This window comes from Ceratosolen solmsi, unplaced genomic scaffold (genome assembly GCF_000503995.2).
Source record: "Ceratosolen solmsi marchali unplaced genomic scaffold, CerSol_1.0 scaffold10, whole genome shotgun sequence".
NCBI classification, from domain to species: Eukaryota; Metazoa; Arthropoda; class Insecta; order Hymenoptera; family Agaonidae; genus Ceratosolen; species Ceratosolen solmsi.
The window spans coordinates 17,156,640-17,174,264 of NW_011948412.1; the positions used below are offsets into that span (position 1 = coordinate 17,156,640).

General features: G+C 33.3%; 4 protein-coding genes across 4 annotated transcripts; 1 reads left to right on the forward strand and 3 right to left on the reverse strand.

Moving 5' to 3' along the window:
* Positions 1–1,019, reverse strand: LOC105365471 (defensin-like). Its single transcript, XM_011503645.1, has 2 exons — positions 923–1,019; positions 1–158 (listed from the first exon to the last, which is right to left on the reverse strand). Exons 1-2 carry the CDS (start codon positions 1,017–1,019, stop codon positions 1–3), a joined length of 255 nt encoding a protein of 84 aa, XP_011501947.1.
* A 1,220-nt stretch (positions 1,020–2,239) lies between these two features.
* LOC105365478 (uncharacterized) lies at positions 2,240–9,433 on the reverse strand. Its single transcript, XM_011503658.1, has 11 exons — positions 9,262–9,433; positions 8,766–8,953; positions 8,080–8,282; positions 7,528–7,794; positions 7,176–7,325; positions 5,639–5,797; positions 5,190–5,410; positions 4,661–4,863; positions 4,076–4,332; positions 2,622–2,921; positions 2,240–2,465 (listed from the first exon to the last, which is right to left on the reverse strand). Exons 1-11 carry the CDS (start codon positions 9,431–9,433, stop codon positions 2,240–2,242), a joined length of 2,346 nt encoding a protein of 781 aa, XP_011501960.1.
* A 2,242-nt stretch (positions 9,434–11,675) lies between these two features.
* LOC105365488 (uncharacterized) lies at positions 11,676–15,366 on the forward strand. Its single transcript, XM_011503669.1, has 5 exons — positions 11,676–11,845; positions 12,417–12,833; positions 13,537–13,895; positions 14,585–14,786; positions 15,092–15,366. The coding sequence occupies exons 1-5, from the start codon at positions 11,676–11,678 to the stop codon at positions 15,255–15,257; spliced, it is 1,314 nt and encodes a 437-aa protein (XP_011501971.1). The 3' UTR covers positions 15,258–15,366.
* Positions 15,367–15,567: 201 nt separating this feature from the next.
* On the reverse strand, positions 15,568–17,408 carry mRpL39 (mitochondrial ribosomal protein L39). The gene is made up of 3 exons (XM_011498206.1): positions 17,192–17,408; positions 16,639–17,112; positions 15,568–16,293 (listed from the first exon to the last, which is right to left on the reverse strand). Exons 1-3 carry the CDS (start codon positions 17,200–17,202, stop codon positions 15,753–15,755), a joined length of 1,026 nt encoding a protein of 341 aa, XP_011496508.1. The 5' UTR covers positions 17,203–17,408; the 3' UTR covers positions 15,568–15,752.
* Between the last annotated feature and the right edge of the window lie 217 nt (positions 17,409–17,625).

Here is a 17,625-nt window from a genome sequence, read left to right on the forward strand (position 1 = left end):
TCACTTCCGACAATGGCACATGCCATGTTTGCACGAGCCGCCGGCCTTCTTCAAAGTCAGGCAGTGAGCCGCGCATACAGAAACGTTGGTCCAATTCCCAAAGCTGAGAAGGTTATACGTCACCCTGGGTAGGCGTACCAAATACTCATCGGTCAGTTCTATAAAGAGATTTCATTTTTTTCTTTTTAAATAGTCTTCGTATTTTTTTTTTTCATTATTTTCTTTTTTTTCTATCTTAAGACACGTGCCTGCACTTATTAAAAATCTTGTCAATTGTATGTAAATGCGAATTACATATTGTTTTTACGCAAGAGGTGCGTCAACGTTACGCATTGTAATCTTTAATTTAATAATTTACGATCCTAACCCGACTTACGAGCGCTTCAATATACATAATAATATTTAATAGTTTAATATTTAATATTTAATATTTAATATAATAGATATACACAATAACCGTTTAACTGACGCGAGGAAATAGCCGCATCTACCGTTGGCGCATTTTGCTCCGATGCTTTCTCATAAATGTCGATAGTATGCAAGGAATTGTCAAGATTATATTTAAATTATCCGAATCGACATCGCAAAATTGATAACAAAGATAAAAAGCGGATCGTTATGAGATAGAAAGAGCTTAGGAGACGAAAGAACTTACCGGCGGTCGAGAGAACACAGTGGAGGACAGTAATCAATAGCAAGAATTTCGTGTTGCTCGATGAGAAGTTGAAAATAGCTTAAGTAAGGCCATTATATAGAAGCAACGGACTTCCTTGTTCTCGTTATTTTCCTCCGTCGATATTTATTTTATTCTTTTTGACAAGATACGTCCGTCACTGCGAGGACGACGATTGCAGTCTGGTAATTCATTTCCACGAAAACGATAAAATAAAATGTTGAGTAAAATTTTAGCTATGTAAATAACGTTGATAATTTTTCTTGTTTTGAAAAGGTGATGTATTTTTTATATCATTGTACATCTTATATTTGAGAGGTACCACCTTCACAAAATTGAGGAGCATTTTGTATTGCGGGCATAACAGGAAAGGAGTAGGGTAGCAATAACACGGATGTCGTATATAAAAATTAAAATGTCATTTTTTCTTATTTTTGTTTGATATTTATTTATGAACTCTGTAATCAAATATATTGCGCAAAGAATAATACAATGTCCTATTGAACTATCGTAGATAAAACCAATAATGTACAATTAATCGCTTTAAGGTTTGCATATCGAGAATAATTAAGAGCAAGAATATACTTCCGGAAGACAGTACAATGGAATTATTTAACAGCGTATAACTGAAATAAGATTGAAAATATTTTCTATACCGTAATTTACCGGTCAAGAATTGGTAATTTTTTAATTTTTGGATTGTTCAACGGTATCATCTCTATTTATTATCATTTATTATTTATTATCATATATAAAGCGATTGAAAATAGTAATTAAGATCTTTTTCTAAATAGATAAGAAAATGAAGTATTTAAAATTTCATCTTAATTACGAATTTTTCTATATAAATAATGACGGTGCAAATTTAATATAAACTGGAAACGTTAGTTATTAAATTGCAATACGTATTATTACGAAATAACTGTAAACGATTATTCAGTTACAAAATACATTGTCATTTTTTTTTTATTTTTTTTTTAAGTACAAAAATTGATTTTCCTCAAACGTCATATTTAATGAATAACTACAATCTTATAATATAATATGCTATACCACAAATTCGTATTAACAATAAAAAATTATGTCGCGATAATTTAACAAAAAACTCCGAATAACATTATACTGAAATACGTGAATCATTAATTAATTAAGCATCAAATCGAATTGTCAAATAAGTTCTTAAACAAGTATATAATGAATTTTAATAATGAAAGTAATTAGTCTATTATTTATTTTTAAAAAAATATTTAAAAGGTTACACATTTGTGTGTGTGTATGTGCATGCGTGCGTGAAATCGTAAATCGTATGCGAAAAAATCTATTTTTATGTAAAAGAAGTAAAATTTTCAATAAATTTATTATTGTTTACATAAAGGTTTTGTACAGGATATACATGCATTATTATTAATTAAGTAAATAATCACTATTTGAGATATCTAATCATTTAAATCGTTTTTTTTTCTTTTATACAAAAACAAAAAACTATTATTATAACTAAAATGTAAAATGGCTATAAAATAATTTTCATAGGCATGAAAAGAAGCCCGAATTTTTTATCGAACGCCTTCATGGACAGTAAGGGAAAAGAGGTGGACGTTTATCAGGAAACCTTATGAATTGCACTTCTCTGATGCGTATTCGAGGCTTTGTAAGGTCTCCTCCTCCGAAGTCACGAGTTTTAATACTACCGATCCCTTTTGAGCCGAACTCGTCGTTAGTCAACAAATTTTTATCCTTGCTTTGCCTCGCTTCTCCTTGCGAACGATCCAAACTAAGAATTTTCAAGGATAATCTGCAATGGTACAAGTAAACGGTGCAAATTATAAAAATAATTTTAACACATTCGATACCAAAGGGCTTCTCTCATTCGCACTAATGCGTCCAAGTCAATTTCTCATTTGGAGATGCGAAACTCGAGGTGGTCGTAAGCACTAAAAGCCGAAAATACCGAAGGTCTACTCGCCTGGTCGTGTCAAAGACGTCATCGTTAGGCGGTCGAAGCGTATCCTCGTATTTGCCGGTGATACGCATCTGAATGTCCTTGAGGCTCTGTCTGCTGGCCCAGGTGCGCTCGATGAAAAAAATGACAATGGACCCGATGACCCCCGCCAGTAGGATTACGAATGCCCCGTAAACATCCATAAAACGCGCCTGGTTATATTTGAGGACACCCTCGCAATTTAGCAGCGGAGGCTTTATTAGGAGACTGAGCTTCGGCAGGATGCCGTACTGCCATAGCCGCAGAATGCTACGAGATGGATTTGTTCATGTTATTCACGTGTTGTACATAAGGAGTAGAGAGAGCTTGCGATCGGATTCCGATGACGTCTTTAGTTTTAAATCAAAGGCTACGTGGATTTTTTTCTCGATTTTTATCTCCAAAATACAATAGATGAAATAGCCGTTAACATTAGCTCGAGTGTTTTAAACTAATTTTAAAACCCATTATGAAGAAGCTTTATCAAACTTTATACAACAAGAATACTTAAAGCTCGGATAGGAAAAGAGTGCAGCAATTACAAGCGATTAATGGCATTTTTCATTAATATCCGAACTTATCCGAATCTGTATCCGCATTAATAGATGCAAGTTTAATTTTAATATTTTTATTTATATTTTAATATTGAAATTTTGAATTTTAAATTAAGATCGACATTGGAATGTAAGACTTGTATTAAAACATAAACACAAAACAAAACAATGATTCGCAAATTATATACTTTTTACGCACGACTGTGGTTTCAACGAATGCACTAAAGTGCGCACAGACCCAATTAGTCGGCCATCTCGTGATTCTAACCAACCAACCTGATAATTATTAGTGTTTATATTATTTCACCAATGTCACAAGACTTTTCCTAAATAACGCGCAAGACTGCGAGAGTAGAATGTTGAGAAAATAAAGCCTCTAAATCGAGAGTCGCCATTATTTAACTATTCGAGGTGTGACCTGAGAGGAAAGGGAGAAGGTTAGGAATTCACCACATGACAATACCCAAGCGACCTCTAATAATAGTCCGCGGCGAATAATCTGTACCGGCGATGCTCCTTCAACGATCGATTGGATTCTTTATCATCTTTCTATTATTATTCAGCGCCTAACGCAAGTATCAGCTGCCTTTGGCAAATTAAATTATAAATAATTATGACAAGAAAAAAATGAATGATAGAGAGAAAGAAATGCCAAAGAGTTAGTGGCCGTTAATAGCGATTTTGAGATTGGCATTTGAGGAAGTACTTCGAGTCACGCTACCTCTGGCCAAGCAAATAACTACTGGCAAAACAAAGACACCTTAGTTAAAAATTGAAAGATATAATTAAGTTTCGATTGAGTCATTGACTCGTACTCAAAAGCAGTTCCTCCATGCACTCGTTAACATCGACTCTCGTCGGCGGGCGTACCTGATATCAATGACTTTTTTATAAGGACTAACGGCGGAGATCGGCAACGCCAAGACACCTGGCGTTTTCGTCTGGAGCTCGTTAATTTTGCACCTCTGGAACATCAGGGCCTTGCGCAAAATACGCCTGGCCACCGTTTCCGTAACGAAGTACGCGTAGCTGCCATTGATGCTCTTCTCGAGGCCCGTTTGTTCCGACACCCTCAGCTGATCTTTCTCCAAGGCCTTTACGTAAAAGTTACGTAGCTCTTCCTTGGTCTAAAAAAATTGTCAGTAAAAAAGCATATTATGATCGTTCCTTGGTTTACCTAGTGGACCTCATTTGACATTCGAGGATTCGAGATACAATGCACTCATTGCAAAAAAAGGAATTCGTATTTACCAATTTGTAGATAAAAACATATTGGACATGGTGCTAATTAGTTGGATTATAAGGTTAAATACGGATGTTAAAATGTCGTTGATCCCTACGCGTTTTATTGTGAAGTACGATATTAAATTCTGACATTGATGAATTAGAATTGAATTAGAATAGAATAATTGTCATCGCAATGAAAATAGGATTTTTTGCGAAAAGCGAACTAACGGTTATGTAAGCATCGTCCATTTTGCTACAACCGAAGACATAATCGTAATCGAAGAAATCCGATACGTTGCTGATCGCGGTTGTTTTCACCGACAGAATTGACGTTATTGATCCGGAATACGAATTGTAAGTCATCAGAGAAAACATTAGGCTGCCCAGAAGCACAGTCTTCCCAGCTCGCGTTCTTGGTGTCCAAGGCGATCCTAAAAATCGATAAAGCAAGCACGAGTTTTCGATTCAATATCATCGATTTCATTGGATCGATAATGGCAAATAGGAAGAAACTTTTGATCGACATAAAACCAGAGCATCTTAACGGCAATAAAAATAATGATTATCGTATTTAATGCAACGATAAAGAAAGCATCGCGATGCAAAGTCATAAACTTATCAATTGAGCAAGAGTAAAAATACAAAACTTTAATGTAATAGATCGTATGAATCGTTTTGAAAATATCCTTTTTAGAAATGTTTACGTGCAAATTTATCCATACTAAATGTTTATTAGAAATACGATTCTTCTACATACCTTGCATGCACATGATACTGATGCACCAAAGTGTCGCTTCCCCAAGACCAAAATGTTCTCTATCCTCCTTCCAATGAATAAAGAGTGTAACGTAATTTATAATCTCCATTACACTTATTATTAATACCAACGTCGCTAGGACACAGAGTAACATTTTTTTACTAAATGGCCGTAAAAATATATTGATGGATGTCTGCGGAGGCTTAAAATAAATGCTTCTTCTGTGAAATTAGAACAAAAATAGGGAAAATCACTATTATAGATACGAATTCGCCTATTTCCGAGTAAGAAATAAGTACTTATTGTATGAAAATCTAAATATCGACAATAGGAAATAAATAATTTTTTTTACATTTCTAAGAAAGAACTGTATGAAAATTGCGTTGTGATGCACAAAATATCGACAGTCCTTTCTTCGTAATGAAAAGTAGAAAAGAAGAGCCGCTCACGTGTAATGAACGATTGGATAGCTGAAAGAAAGCATGTCCTGGCGCTCAAGGTCGACGTCGAAATAAGCAACGCCTAGGTCGATATCTCCATTTATGATTGCATTCACGAATTCGCTCGTCGTGCTTGTCTGCGCCGTGACATAATTCGTGATATTTGCACTGGAATATCGAGACACTTATCTACAATACGATTGCCAAAGGCCATTTTACTATTTACAAAGATTGGTCAAGTGTCGGTTAAGTCATGGTTCTTTTGAAAAAATGAAAGCTTTAATATCGATTTGGGCCAAATTACGCGTTATAGGAATACCGTATTTTATTATCGTTTAAATTATAAGTTGCATTCAAGTTTTGTGTTTAAAGTTAAAAATTGCAAGCTCGCGCGAATATGATTATCTTCTAGATATGTGTGAAAGCGGATATTTTACATTCGCTATTGATTTCATAGAATTGATCGTTCTTGAAACATAAAAATATGATCAAATTTATCAACTTATTCTCGTACGTTACGTTTGATTAAATTTCATTTGTCTACGTATAAATTTCGTTATAATAAAATCACCGCCTAACGACGAATTAATTATGTTTATGCATTCATGCAATAATTATATTCAAAATTCATGACATTGAGTCATCAACACAACCAATTAAAAAATATAAAAATTAATTTTTAAACTGTCGATGCACTTTTATTCGATTAATATATCGAATTCACTTACTAATTTATATGTGTGTTGTTATTGATAATTACAATAATAAAATAAGTAAACTGGCTTTTTATTGTAAGAGATAATATATGATTTTATTCGTTGTGAAATCTTTAGGTAGGATAATTGCAAGCATATCAAGTAACATTTTCAATAAAATTGTCCGACGAAATTCATAAATATATTAAAGTTAAAATTTGCAGGGCATTTAATTAGAAAGCTAACGATTATTTTATAAAGACATCATGCATGATTTAAAATTTTCCATTTAACTTTTATTTTCGACTAAAAATAGGACAAGTAAATTTTTCTGTCGATAGCTTAGTAAAGATCATTGATTTACTTCTGTAAACTCGAATTTAATATGCGTATATCGATGCGAATAAAAGTTATTTTTTCACTGCAAAAGACATTGTTTTCTCGTAATATTTAAAAGGTCGCAGAATTTTCTATGAAATATCTTATTACAAAATAAAATAGGAATTATAAAGAATGAATATAATTTCTAGAATACATGATGTCTTATTAGTATTATTTAAATATTTTCTAATTATTGTACATGAAACAATAATTGATTTTGCACATTATTTTGCATACCATACTATTTTTATGATAATATTATATAATATTATGATATTTAAATTATATGATAATTTAAATAGTCTATGAGTCTTACTTACTTGACTGTTTAGAATCGCCAGTTAACTCTTAATAGACAAATAATGACATCGATAAATAAAATAAAGGCACGAGTAAAAAATAATCTTTGCGTATTAATATAAGTATATAATTAGAGAAGCTTTAAGTAAGAAGTTTTGAACAATATTTACCTAACATTGAGACACTTCATGAAAAGATTGATCAACTCCTGCAATGTCTCGACACTACTCGCATAGTCGATATTTTTTATTTGCGTCGGATCGTCGTTGGTTTCATAATATCTTGTGACATTGCGCAAGCCAAAATTCATGATATGAAGCCTTAAATAAAAACAGATAGTAAGCTCTATCGCACACAGACTACCATCGTTGTTAATTAAAAAAAAATTTGCTCGTACTTATATGTGAATCCTCACTGGAATTCAAATTGGAAAAAGGGAAATGTTCATAATAAAATTACATTTGCCTCGATGAATATCAGCAAAAAAGAAAGAAATAAAAAAAATTTACACGTTAAACTTACTTTAAATTCGTCCTCATCTTATTTGTAATTTTTTCCTTCTTAATGTGTCGTCGACTAGGATTCCAAAAATCCCAACTTTCTAGTTCGAGACTCTCATTGCCCTCGGTACGAATTTTATACACCGATGCGATGAAAAAAACTTTAATGATTTTGGAAGTATTATTAAACTCTTGAACGAATGTCATTTCCGGTGGGGAAATACTTTGACTCCTGCGCAGTCTCTCATAGTCGTATGTCTTCGTATAACTATGCAGATGACGACAGGTTCTAGAATTTAATTTCACAAATTAAAATAATCTTAGAAGAAGTCGATGTAAATCAAAATGATTAGATTAGATAATAAATACTATTAAATGATAATAATAAAATATTTGAAGTTAATTGTTCGAGTTTGAGATGTCAAGGTAATTGCACAAACTAAAAGAAAATACATTAGATCAAATGAATGGGAATACTAGAGAGTAGGTGATTACAATAAAATTCAATTAAAAAATAAATAATTTTACAATTAAAAATTATACATAAAGTAAAAAATTATATATTTTATATTACCTGTTTGCGAATTGATTTAAAACATCAAGAATAACATCAGCAGTTAAGAAGGACATAGTGATAGAGAAGTCAGTGTCAATTCCAATAGGCCAATCTTTCACCGTATTAAGGATTTGGGTTGTATTCCATTTAGTACTAACAACGAGCCAGGACACGTAGGGACCGAGAACAATTGGTCTGGTAGTTTTATTGTGTGGAGTTAGCTGAACAATCGTTAAATTAACTGAGCTAATATTTTACGACTAGAAGACAGTTTATCGTGTTTATCGTGGATAAAATATGCTGTTTATTAAATAAAAAATAAAAAAAGAAAAGAAACACTCTTATTATAATGCTGGACTCTTATATAATGATTTTTTAATTGAAATTTTAAAAATACGTTTCAATCGTAAGTTGGAAGGATATTTTTTTCCACTATTGCGGAAGATTTAAAACTACATGTAAGAGAACATGTAAGATTGATTGCATTTCCCTTTCATCAATCATACAACCCTCGATTTACTTGTGGTAAGAAAAAAAATATCTAATGCAATATCTAATCAAAAGTGTATGTGAATGGTGTAAGTGTAAAGTGAGTGTATGATAAGTGAATGGCCAAAAACTTTTTCATTACATTTACATAATGAAAACGTATATAATATAATTATTTCTCAAAAGATGGGCTTTCCTTTTTTGCCTTAAATTACCTTATGAAACAGGTTGTTTTCTGAATCAAGATCAATATCATCGAGAAGAAGAACTACCCCCAAACGACTAAGTCCAACGTTGAACATTTGGAATAAATCAGTTGTTTCGCTCAATGATTTGATCGACGTTCGAATCCCATGATCGGCAAAACAATTCATAAGTGGTATCGCATACGTACGACCACAATCTACAGGCATCGGCAAGAAAAATATCATACGATAATTGGTATTGCCCTCGTTATCTTATCGATATAGTATTATTCGAATTGGAGTACTTTTAATATTATTATTATTATTATTATTATTGTTGTTATTATTATTATTATTATTATTATTATTATTATTATTATTATTATTATTATTATTATTATTATTATTATTATTATTATTATTATTTTTAATATATATAAAATGATAAATATTATTACTATTGCTATTATTATTTTCTTTCTTCTTTTTTTTCTTTGAAATGTAATGAAACAGCAAGGAACAGTACCATTGTTACCAATGCAATCGAAGAAAATGACTTGCTTCCAATTTTCTTCCACTGCGAAATCAATAATCATCTGCAAGGTGAGGATTGTTGGTGGCATCGACGACATTCCGAATTCGGTGCATTTCGCTCCAGTGAAGAAGAAAATAATAATGAACCAGACATTGAAAGGCATTGTACTGTTTTGATATAGTCTATGTTTGCCTGTAGACAAGATCGCTTTAATAAGAATAACCATACAATACAAAACAGTTAGTTGAAATATTGACATTGGCGATAATCTATGATGAGCAAACAATTCTTTTATATGCTTGGCTGCTTAGATTTATTCATAAATTTATTCTTTTTCTTTTATTTTTATTGAATTCAATGATCCAATCTAAGGAGGCTATGAATTGTTAAGGATTAACATTATTGATTATTATTAAAACAACAATAATTCAATAATCGGGATATATCATTAAAGATATATATTAAAACGTCATTGTTCAAAAAATTTATTATTTCCATCAATTAAATAAACTTATTGGGTATACCAATCTAAACTACTATTTGAAAATACATAGCAAAATATAATTTTCACTTTTATTATAAAATTATTGTATTAGTCAATACGTACAAATTCTAGAGTATCAACTTCTCTAAGCCTTTTTATTTTTTTTTAAATCATATAAAAATCATGTTTAACCGTGTAAAAATTATTTGATATAATCACCCTAAATAACGGCTTAAATAACGTTTATTGGAATTACTATTGTTTACTAACTTCAACAATAATACTCATAAACGTAACAAAACTTTTTCTTCAATCAAATAACTTACAAAGAACAGTATAAAGGCTCTTATATCCTTTACAAATTTAGTAATAAAAACGAAACATCAAAACGCGACTAGAAGGCAAAGAAGAAATAACTGTCGAGCTTATCATCACAAGATTCTAAATTAACGTGCCAACGGCTCACTAACACAAGACGGGAAGAAGAAAAAAGGAAAATTACACTCTTCACCCTCGAAACGTCAATATGGTCGCGATGTATATGAGAAAATGCGCTTGACAGAAATGAAAGGTCGGGAAAGAACTAATACGCAGAATGAATTATTTATTTAGAAATACATGTTCTGTCGTCGAATGTGAAAGTCGATGAGTTTGCAAGTAATAAGAGAATATTAAATATGAAAAACAACACAGACTTATATTGAGGTCTTTTAGCTACAATTAAACTATATATATATGCTAAAGGAAAGCATTGCATTGATTTTTAAAAATTCCAATATACTCGCAGTAAATTATATTTCATTAATGTATATTTCTATTGCCAAAACTATTTTATTACTGTTAAAATACATTTACTGCTTTTTTGTGACATGAGTTTCTGTAAGTAGTTAGTTATACAAGGCAAAAATGATTTTAAAAACAGAAATATAAGTGATATATTTGCACCTACTTTAGCGACAATTTAATTTTTGTTAATATAATGGATTTGTAATTAAATGAGCACTATGCAAATATATCTAAAATGCTCTGTTATTTATTGCTAATCAATCTATTAGTGCATAGAATTTTTTCATTTCATTATGTGGTAATTGTCAGAGATCGTAAACACCTTAAAATTATTATTTTTGTAAAATATGTAAATGCATAATTTACAATTAAAATTCCTTATGCCGATATCAAACTAATTTGTCGTATACTAATTCATTAAAATTAAATATGAATATTTAAAGTATAAATTTGTTTTTCTTTTATCACTAAAACCAAAGTGGAGTTTAGTTTTAAATACAATTTGATCTTTTAATATTATTAGAATTGAAGGGTAAGTGGAAGTAAATTTTACGTTATGGTAACTGGAAAATTTCATTTCCAAGTTTAAATCAATTATTTTAGTTATTCATAAAATATTCAATCGATTATAAATGATAAAATGTGCATTAAAATGATAGAAATTGATTCAATTGTACGATCGTGTTAATCAAGTTCGCAAACCCTCGTTTACATTGGGAATCGAATAAACGATAAATAAATATAATGCTCGTTAAAATTTAACGAAAAACTGCCGGTCATGTGTTCGAATTCAAAATAGTATGAACAGTTGACATCATTTGTTCGTGTCATTTATAATATCGCGCCAATCGCAGCTTTTAACATAATTTTTTTTAAAGAACCGGAGTTGACCGAACGTAAACGCCATGGCGCCGTATTTTTTAATGATGCGCCAGTAGCTCCAAATAAACTAAATAGATAGACAAGATAATAAAAGGATAAAGATATATATTTTAAACGTGAGCGAAGCGCAAGAATAAAAAATAAAAACCTAACCCTTGAAAGTATTAACCTATCGGCTTTAACACTGTTCTACCGAAAAAGAGTCAAGGCGCGCAACGCGCAGATAAACTCGCAGCTTAAGTTTTGGTACCAAATGAGCCGCCCACAGAAACAGCGACGAGTTTCCCTGCGACACTCGCAAACGGCGAAGGAGAAACCGTGTTTCAGCCATGACCTCGACAGTCTGCCGCCGGAAGTACTCGAGATTGTCCTGCATTTCCTTCCTTACCGTGACATCGCCGGTTGTGTACGACTGGTCTCCAAGTGAGTGAAATCGCGCTGATTTTCACGTCCCGTCAGCTATGACTATACATTCGGGAATAACCAATAGACAGCATTTCATACGTGTTGGATAAAAAAGGATGACGTACTAAACTTCCTCGTAAACTTCCTCGCTTTCATAAATTGTCATTGTAATATTGATAAGTTGAAAAGTACTATTATTCGACGAAATTATTGAATAGGTAACTTTATTGGATATCCATCCTTCAATGATTCCGATAAATCAGTCATTGTTTTTCTGCGATAGATCGGTAATTGAAACTTTCGCATTTTGCCAACCGACGATTTAACATATAAACAATAAACGAAAGTTTTAATTATAAAATAAGAAATTCATTTCATTATACATATATATATATATATATATGATTTGATTATTTACAAATTTTTGTAAATGATAATATATATATAATATATATACCTCTCTCACTCGCTCTCGTCTCAGTTGAAAAATTATTAAAAATTACTGCCAAGATATTTAAAATTTAAGTCAGCTGGGGCTTATTTTAATGTGCAGTTTGACTTTTCTTTTGCATAACGTCGCTTGAAACAGGCGCTGCTCCTCGGTGGCAACGACGCTCCTCAACAGTGGCTTCCTCTCCGCGGGCTCGCGACTGCGCTCGGCTTTGCATCACTTGGAATCAGTGAGCGTAACCGCGGAGGCTCAACAAGAGGCGGCGACGCGGGCCAAGGCACGGGACTACCTGGAGCTAGTGAAGGCCCAGTACGATCTCTTGCGTGCCTGCGTCTGGCGCTACACGCATCCACCGCGGCACCAGAAGTTTGCTCGGCTCTGCTTCTACGGTGGCCAGATCCTGGACGAGCTCGACGACCTCCTGAAGCTAGCCCGAACAAGGCCCGAGTTGCTGCTCAATAAGGACGGACCGGCTCACTGCATCACCGGCTTCGGGATCATGTGCAAGCGTTTCATGAATTACTTTGAGAAGGTTTCCGAGCGCAAGATCAACAGGTGGGGCTCCCTCCACAAAATCGGAAGCTCTCACTTTCGCTCTGATTTGGAACTCGCGAGTTATTGTTAGTTACGATTAGTTTTGCCTGGACAAAGATTGGCTGGCGTTTGGGACTCGAGCTACAATGATCCTACTTCCCATTCTGGCTGCACAAAGCATTTAAATTAAGGACGATGGCTCGAAAAAAAGAGACGCGAAAAGCAGGAGTTTTAATATATTCTCGTATATTTTTTTGTTCTCGCGTAAAAATTATTGATCGCGCGATACGTCAACTCATCAACTCATCTCGCACTAATAGCTGATTTATATACGACAGTTTATCAAATCTCCTTTGATGCTCTTATGAATTAAAATAATGCTATGTTAATCGATTTATTCCGAAGATAAAATTAAATTAAATCTTAAATTCGTAAAGTATCTAAAAAGTAATTAGAAAATTGTGTATTCAAAAGTTTCAATAGACAATAAACGATTATTTCATAATGTATCAATGATGATGATGCAGCGAAAGCTATTAATTAAAGTAATCAAAGTCGTTAAAAACTTCTGTAAGTCTAGAAAAAACGTCTGTCAGGGAGTTGCAATAATCGCATTGAACTTGATTAAACGAAGCGATGCCCCGACTTCGACTTCCTTTCGGTTTCCTTTCCGTTTCCTTTCCGTCATATGAAAGCCCATACCGACATGATCTAACGTTCGCAGCAGGAACTCGTGTGTGTCTGGCTGCAAACCGGTAGACGTACTAGACTGCCTTCTGGATGGTCGCGAGGTACTCCACTTCCGGATGACAAGGGGCCGCCGCGGACGCGGCAACATGGTCAGCATGAGGCTGCGCTACGTGATGGAGCGCTCGTGGTTCACGTGCTTCAACGTCCCGGGTACTGACTGCGAGGAGGACTCCTGGCGCGACCGACAGAGATTCATGTACCTGAGACTCCGGAGACTCGTGGGCAGCGTCAACGAGCACCGACTCGAGCGGCTCCACTACGAGCGCGAGCTCAAGATGCAGATGTCGAGCCAGCATCCGGCACCAAAACCTCCACCCTGCTCTACTTATTCCGGTTAAACTTTCCGGCGTTTTTTCATACGAAGTCTCCAGCCTTTTCGCGCGACTTAAACACTAAAAATAACAAATCAACCGTTAGCTTCGTCACAGACTGGCATGCATTACGAATTTCATTTCTTCTACGGAGGTACTAAGGTCGAAGATGGGCATTCGCTCTGAAAGGCTGGGAGACTGAGTATAAGTAAAGCCAGGCCTGACAAAATATTCGCATCCAATGATTGAGAAGCATTAATTATCGTATAATTCAAATTAACTTAAACTGACAGAGTGCATAGTCTCGTACATGGTATTGTGAAATTAAAAGTAAAAGGGAATTCGAGCATGAAAATAATATAAAGAATATTTTAAATATGACAATATGCTTGTAAATATTGTAAATATTTATTAACCTCAAATGGAAAAAAAGTTTTATATACTTTATTCGATATATTAAAAAGAAAAGGAAAAAGAAATAGAAAAGGAAAACAATCTCAAATGGTCCATGCGTTGAGATTATGCAACATTATTATTTTACATTATTATCCTTTTAATAGTGAGAAAATTAATTTTCTTTTATATTTTCTTCTCTATATTCTTTTCTATTCTTAATGTACAAAAGAATAAAGAATGCAATGATTACATCCTACGCAACCCCATTTCGACGTACTTCACCATAAATAATGTTGTTCGTTTTCTAAATTTTAGGCTACGGTGAGTACGGTGGGCGATTTTTTTATTACGGCAACATGAACGAATACGCATACGATAGCAAAGTTATAGATACATGGAGAAGATACTCGGTACACGACAGAATACGTAAAAAGATACCGCGAAAGAAGCCCTGCTACGACCTTGTAATTAATGTCGAATTGAGATGCTCTCCGGAACTTGCTCCACTAGCTGTTAGGTAAGATCAAATGAATTTAACCTTATTTAATTAATCCTCCCAAATTTAAAAAGAAAAAAGAAAGAAAAATCTACCGTTACAATTTCTCCATATTAATAACCATGTTTTTCACGCGTATACATCAATAATAACTACCGATTTCAATGAGACTAAATGGAAATTAAATTGAAAAAATTGCATTGATCAAACGGCTAATAAATTAGAATAACAAGTTAGAATAGCAATTTCTATTATTCGTTAAATGCTCATGCTGGGCCAGCTCTAACAAAGTCTAACACACTGCCCACTTGATTTCCCGAAAACAGATCGTTGTTGAAGTGCGACGACTTCGAGAACACGACATCCGCAAATAACCATCGCCCGGAGATATATCTAAGACTGAATATTAGCTGTGCAGCTTCCACCTGTAATAAACTGCCCAATCATTTCGTTTGGAAGCTTCGATCTCCCCGATATCATAAATCGGATTAACAGTCTGCCAAGCTTACTAGATTCTATTTATTTATTTTTAACCATGTTTGTACATCAAAGATTTATTTTTTTATTTTGTAATTCTACCAAACTAACGATATTTGGTATATCGCTTTATATTATACGTTTATTAACGTTTATATTTATTTATAATTTTTTAAGATGACAACCTATACATAAAACAAAAAATAAATTGTTTCACGTTTTACCAAATATAATTTCCATGATGTATTTAATACGTGTTAACATACGATATAAGTGATTGATCACTTGCCAAGAATAATTTTTTATATTCAAGAAAACGTCAGAATATCATTATAATTATTTTATTGTGGTAACGATAGAGAAGTTATATAATCGCTGAATGAAGAAATTGCGTAACATAAATCTCAAAATTACCAAACAGTAATAACCACCGGAAATGTCATTACTATCCGAAGATTTTTAACAGTCCAATACATTTAAATTAAAAACTAGATGAAAGAAATGCTCGATTTAATTTTGCGCAATTTGGGCCACCACCGTGTTCGCAGATTCGTCCGTGTCCTCGAATTGCTTCTGCGGCATCCAAGTTGTCTTGTTCAATTGTCTCGCGCGCTCCTCGAGGATACCGTAAGCGAAGTGGTTTAAGAAAACACCACTGGGTAACGCGATTCCTTGAAAGCGATACCGGTTTTCTTCCTCGGATTCGAGTTTGTGAACGGCGGTGATGGTGGCTTTGCCGACGATCCCCGTGTGACCGACCATTGGACCCCTGCTTATGTCGATGTGCTCGCCTATGCGGTAAAGAGTGACATTACCCTCCTGAGATTTGGCGATGTTCGGAATTTGCTGAGATTTAAAGGGATTTTCCTGGTACATGTCGAGGGCGATCTCCTCCTTAACAACGAGTCTCTCGACAGGCAACGACTGTCTTGTGAACTTGACGAATTGGGCCGACAACGCCCGGAGCTCGGCTTCCGTTGGCTTCCAATTGTTTACATCGATTATTGCATCGCACAAGAAACTACCCGATCTCACATTTGGCCACGTGAAACTGTAATTTATAGGAAGGTCAAGGAGTATCATTTTAGTTTTAACTGTAAGTGTTGAGTGATTAATCCTATGTATTTGTTACATAATTAAAGAGATTTAATAATGACGCGTTTTTTTCTTTTATATTTTAACGCAATTGAATATAAATGTATAACTACTAAAAATCTGTAAATTACATACATGAGCTTCAGAATCGCTTGTAGATAATTACATCTACAGATTAAAAAACGAACAAAAATTAACTGTGCCATATTATTTACAGAAAACAAATGAAATCTTAAACAGATTTTAATCTGAAGCGGTATATTAAAAAAATTAACTGTACCAAATAAGAAATAATCGTTACCTATGTAAATATAATATTATATCATCTTTAAATGATGAATCTATCGTAGCACCTAAAATAAGAGAACAAGTACGCCAAAATGCAAAATTCAATGACGAGGACTTTTTTATCATCTGCATTGTTAAAACCTCTAATTTACAATCATTGGATAAAGGTTTGTGCATGTCCCAAGGTATACCATCAACCAATGACAATGCACCTGTCTTCATAGCAAATTCTGAATCGTGTAAGGCACAGTCAGTCGGTGTGGATAAGTCTTTATTCATCATCATGTTTACTTCTTCCTCTCCTGATGGCTTGATATATTTAACTGATATTTTCTCAATTCTACCAACATCAGCTTTCTGTCTTTCTCGTTCATTATCAAATATTACATTTCTTCGTTTTCTCCATTCGTCTCTGACACATACTGTAAGATTCCTTGACTGAATTTGAGCATGCACTCTTATTGCTGCGCAGCAGACACTAATTATTCTAAGATAATTAACAACAATAATAATTACAATTTATTCTAAAAATAAAGATATAATAGATAAGATATTCATGCGCTTACCCTTGAATCATTGTATAAAATGAAGGTTATTTGAGGTTATACTTTGTTGACTTTGATTTAAAAAACAGATTGATTGTAGCGAATAACAGAAAAATTGAATATTATCATTCTCATTTGAACGATACTTTTCACATTGCTAAGATACTTTAAAAAAACATCATAAGAATACAAATTATAATATCGAGAATGAGACACCGCACAACAATTTAACAATATCTAACATATATTATCTACATCAATGTAAACCTTTCCCTGCCGATAATGTAGTTTTCTGATAAAAACGTAAGGTATTGCAGGAAGTAGTTGCATTCTAGATTTTCTATTTTATTTATACAAATTTCTATTACGTATAAAATAATAATGCAAAAAAGTTGTTTTTATATAATTATAATAAATATTTAAAACTCTATTCTTAATTAAAAGATTATCAAGCA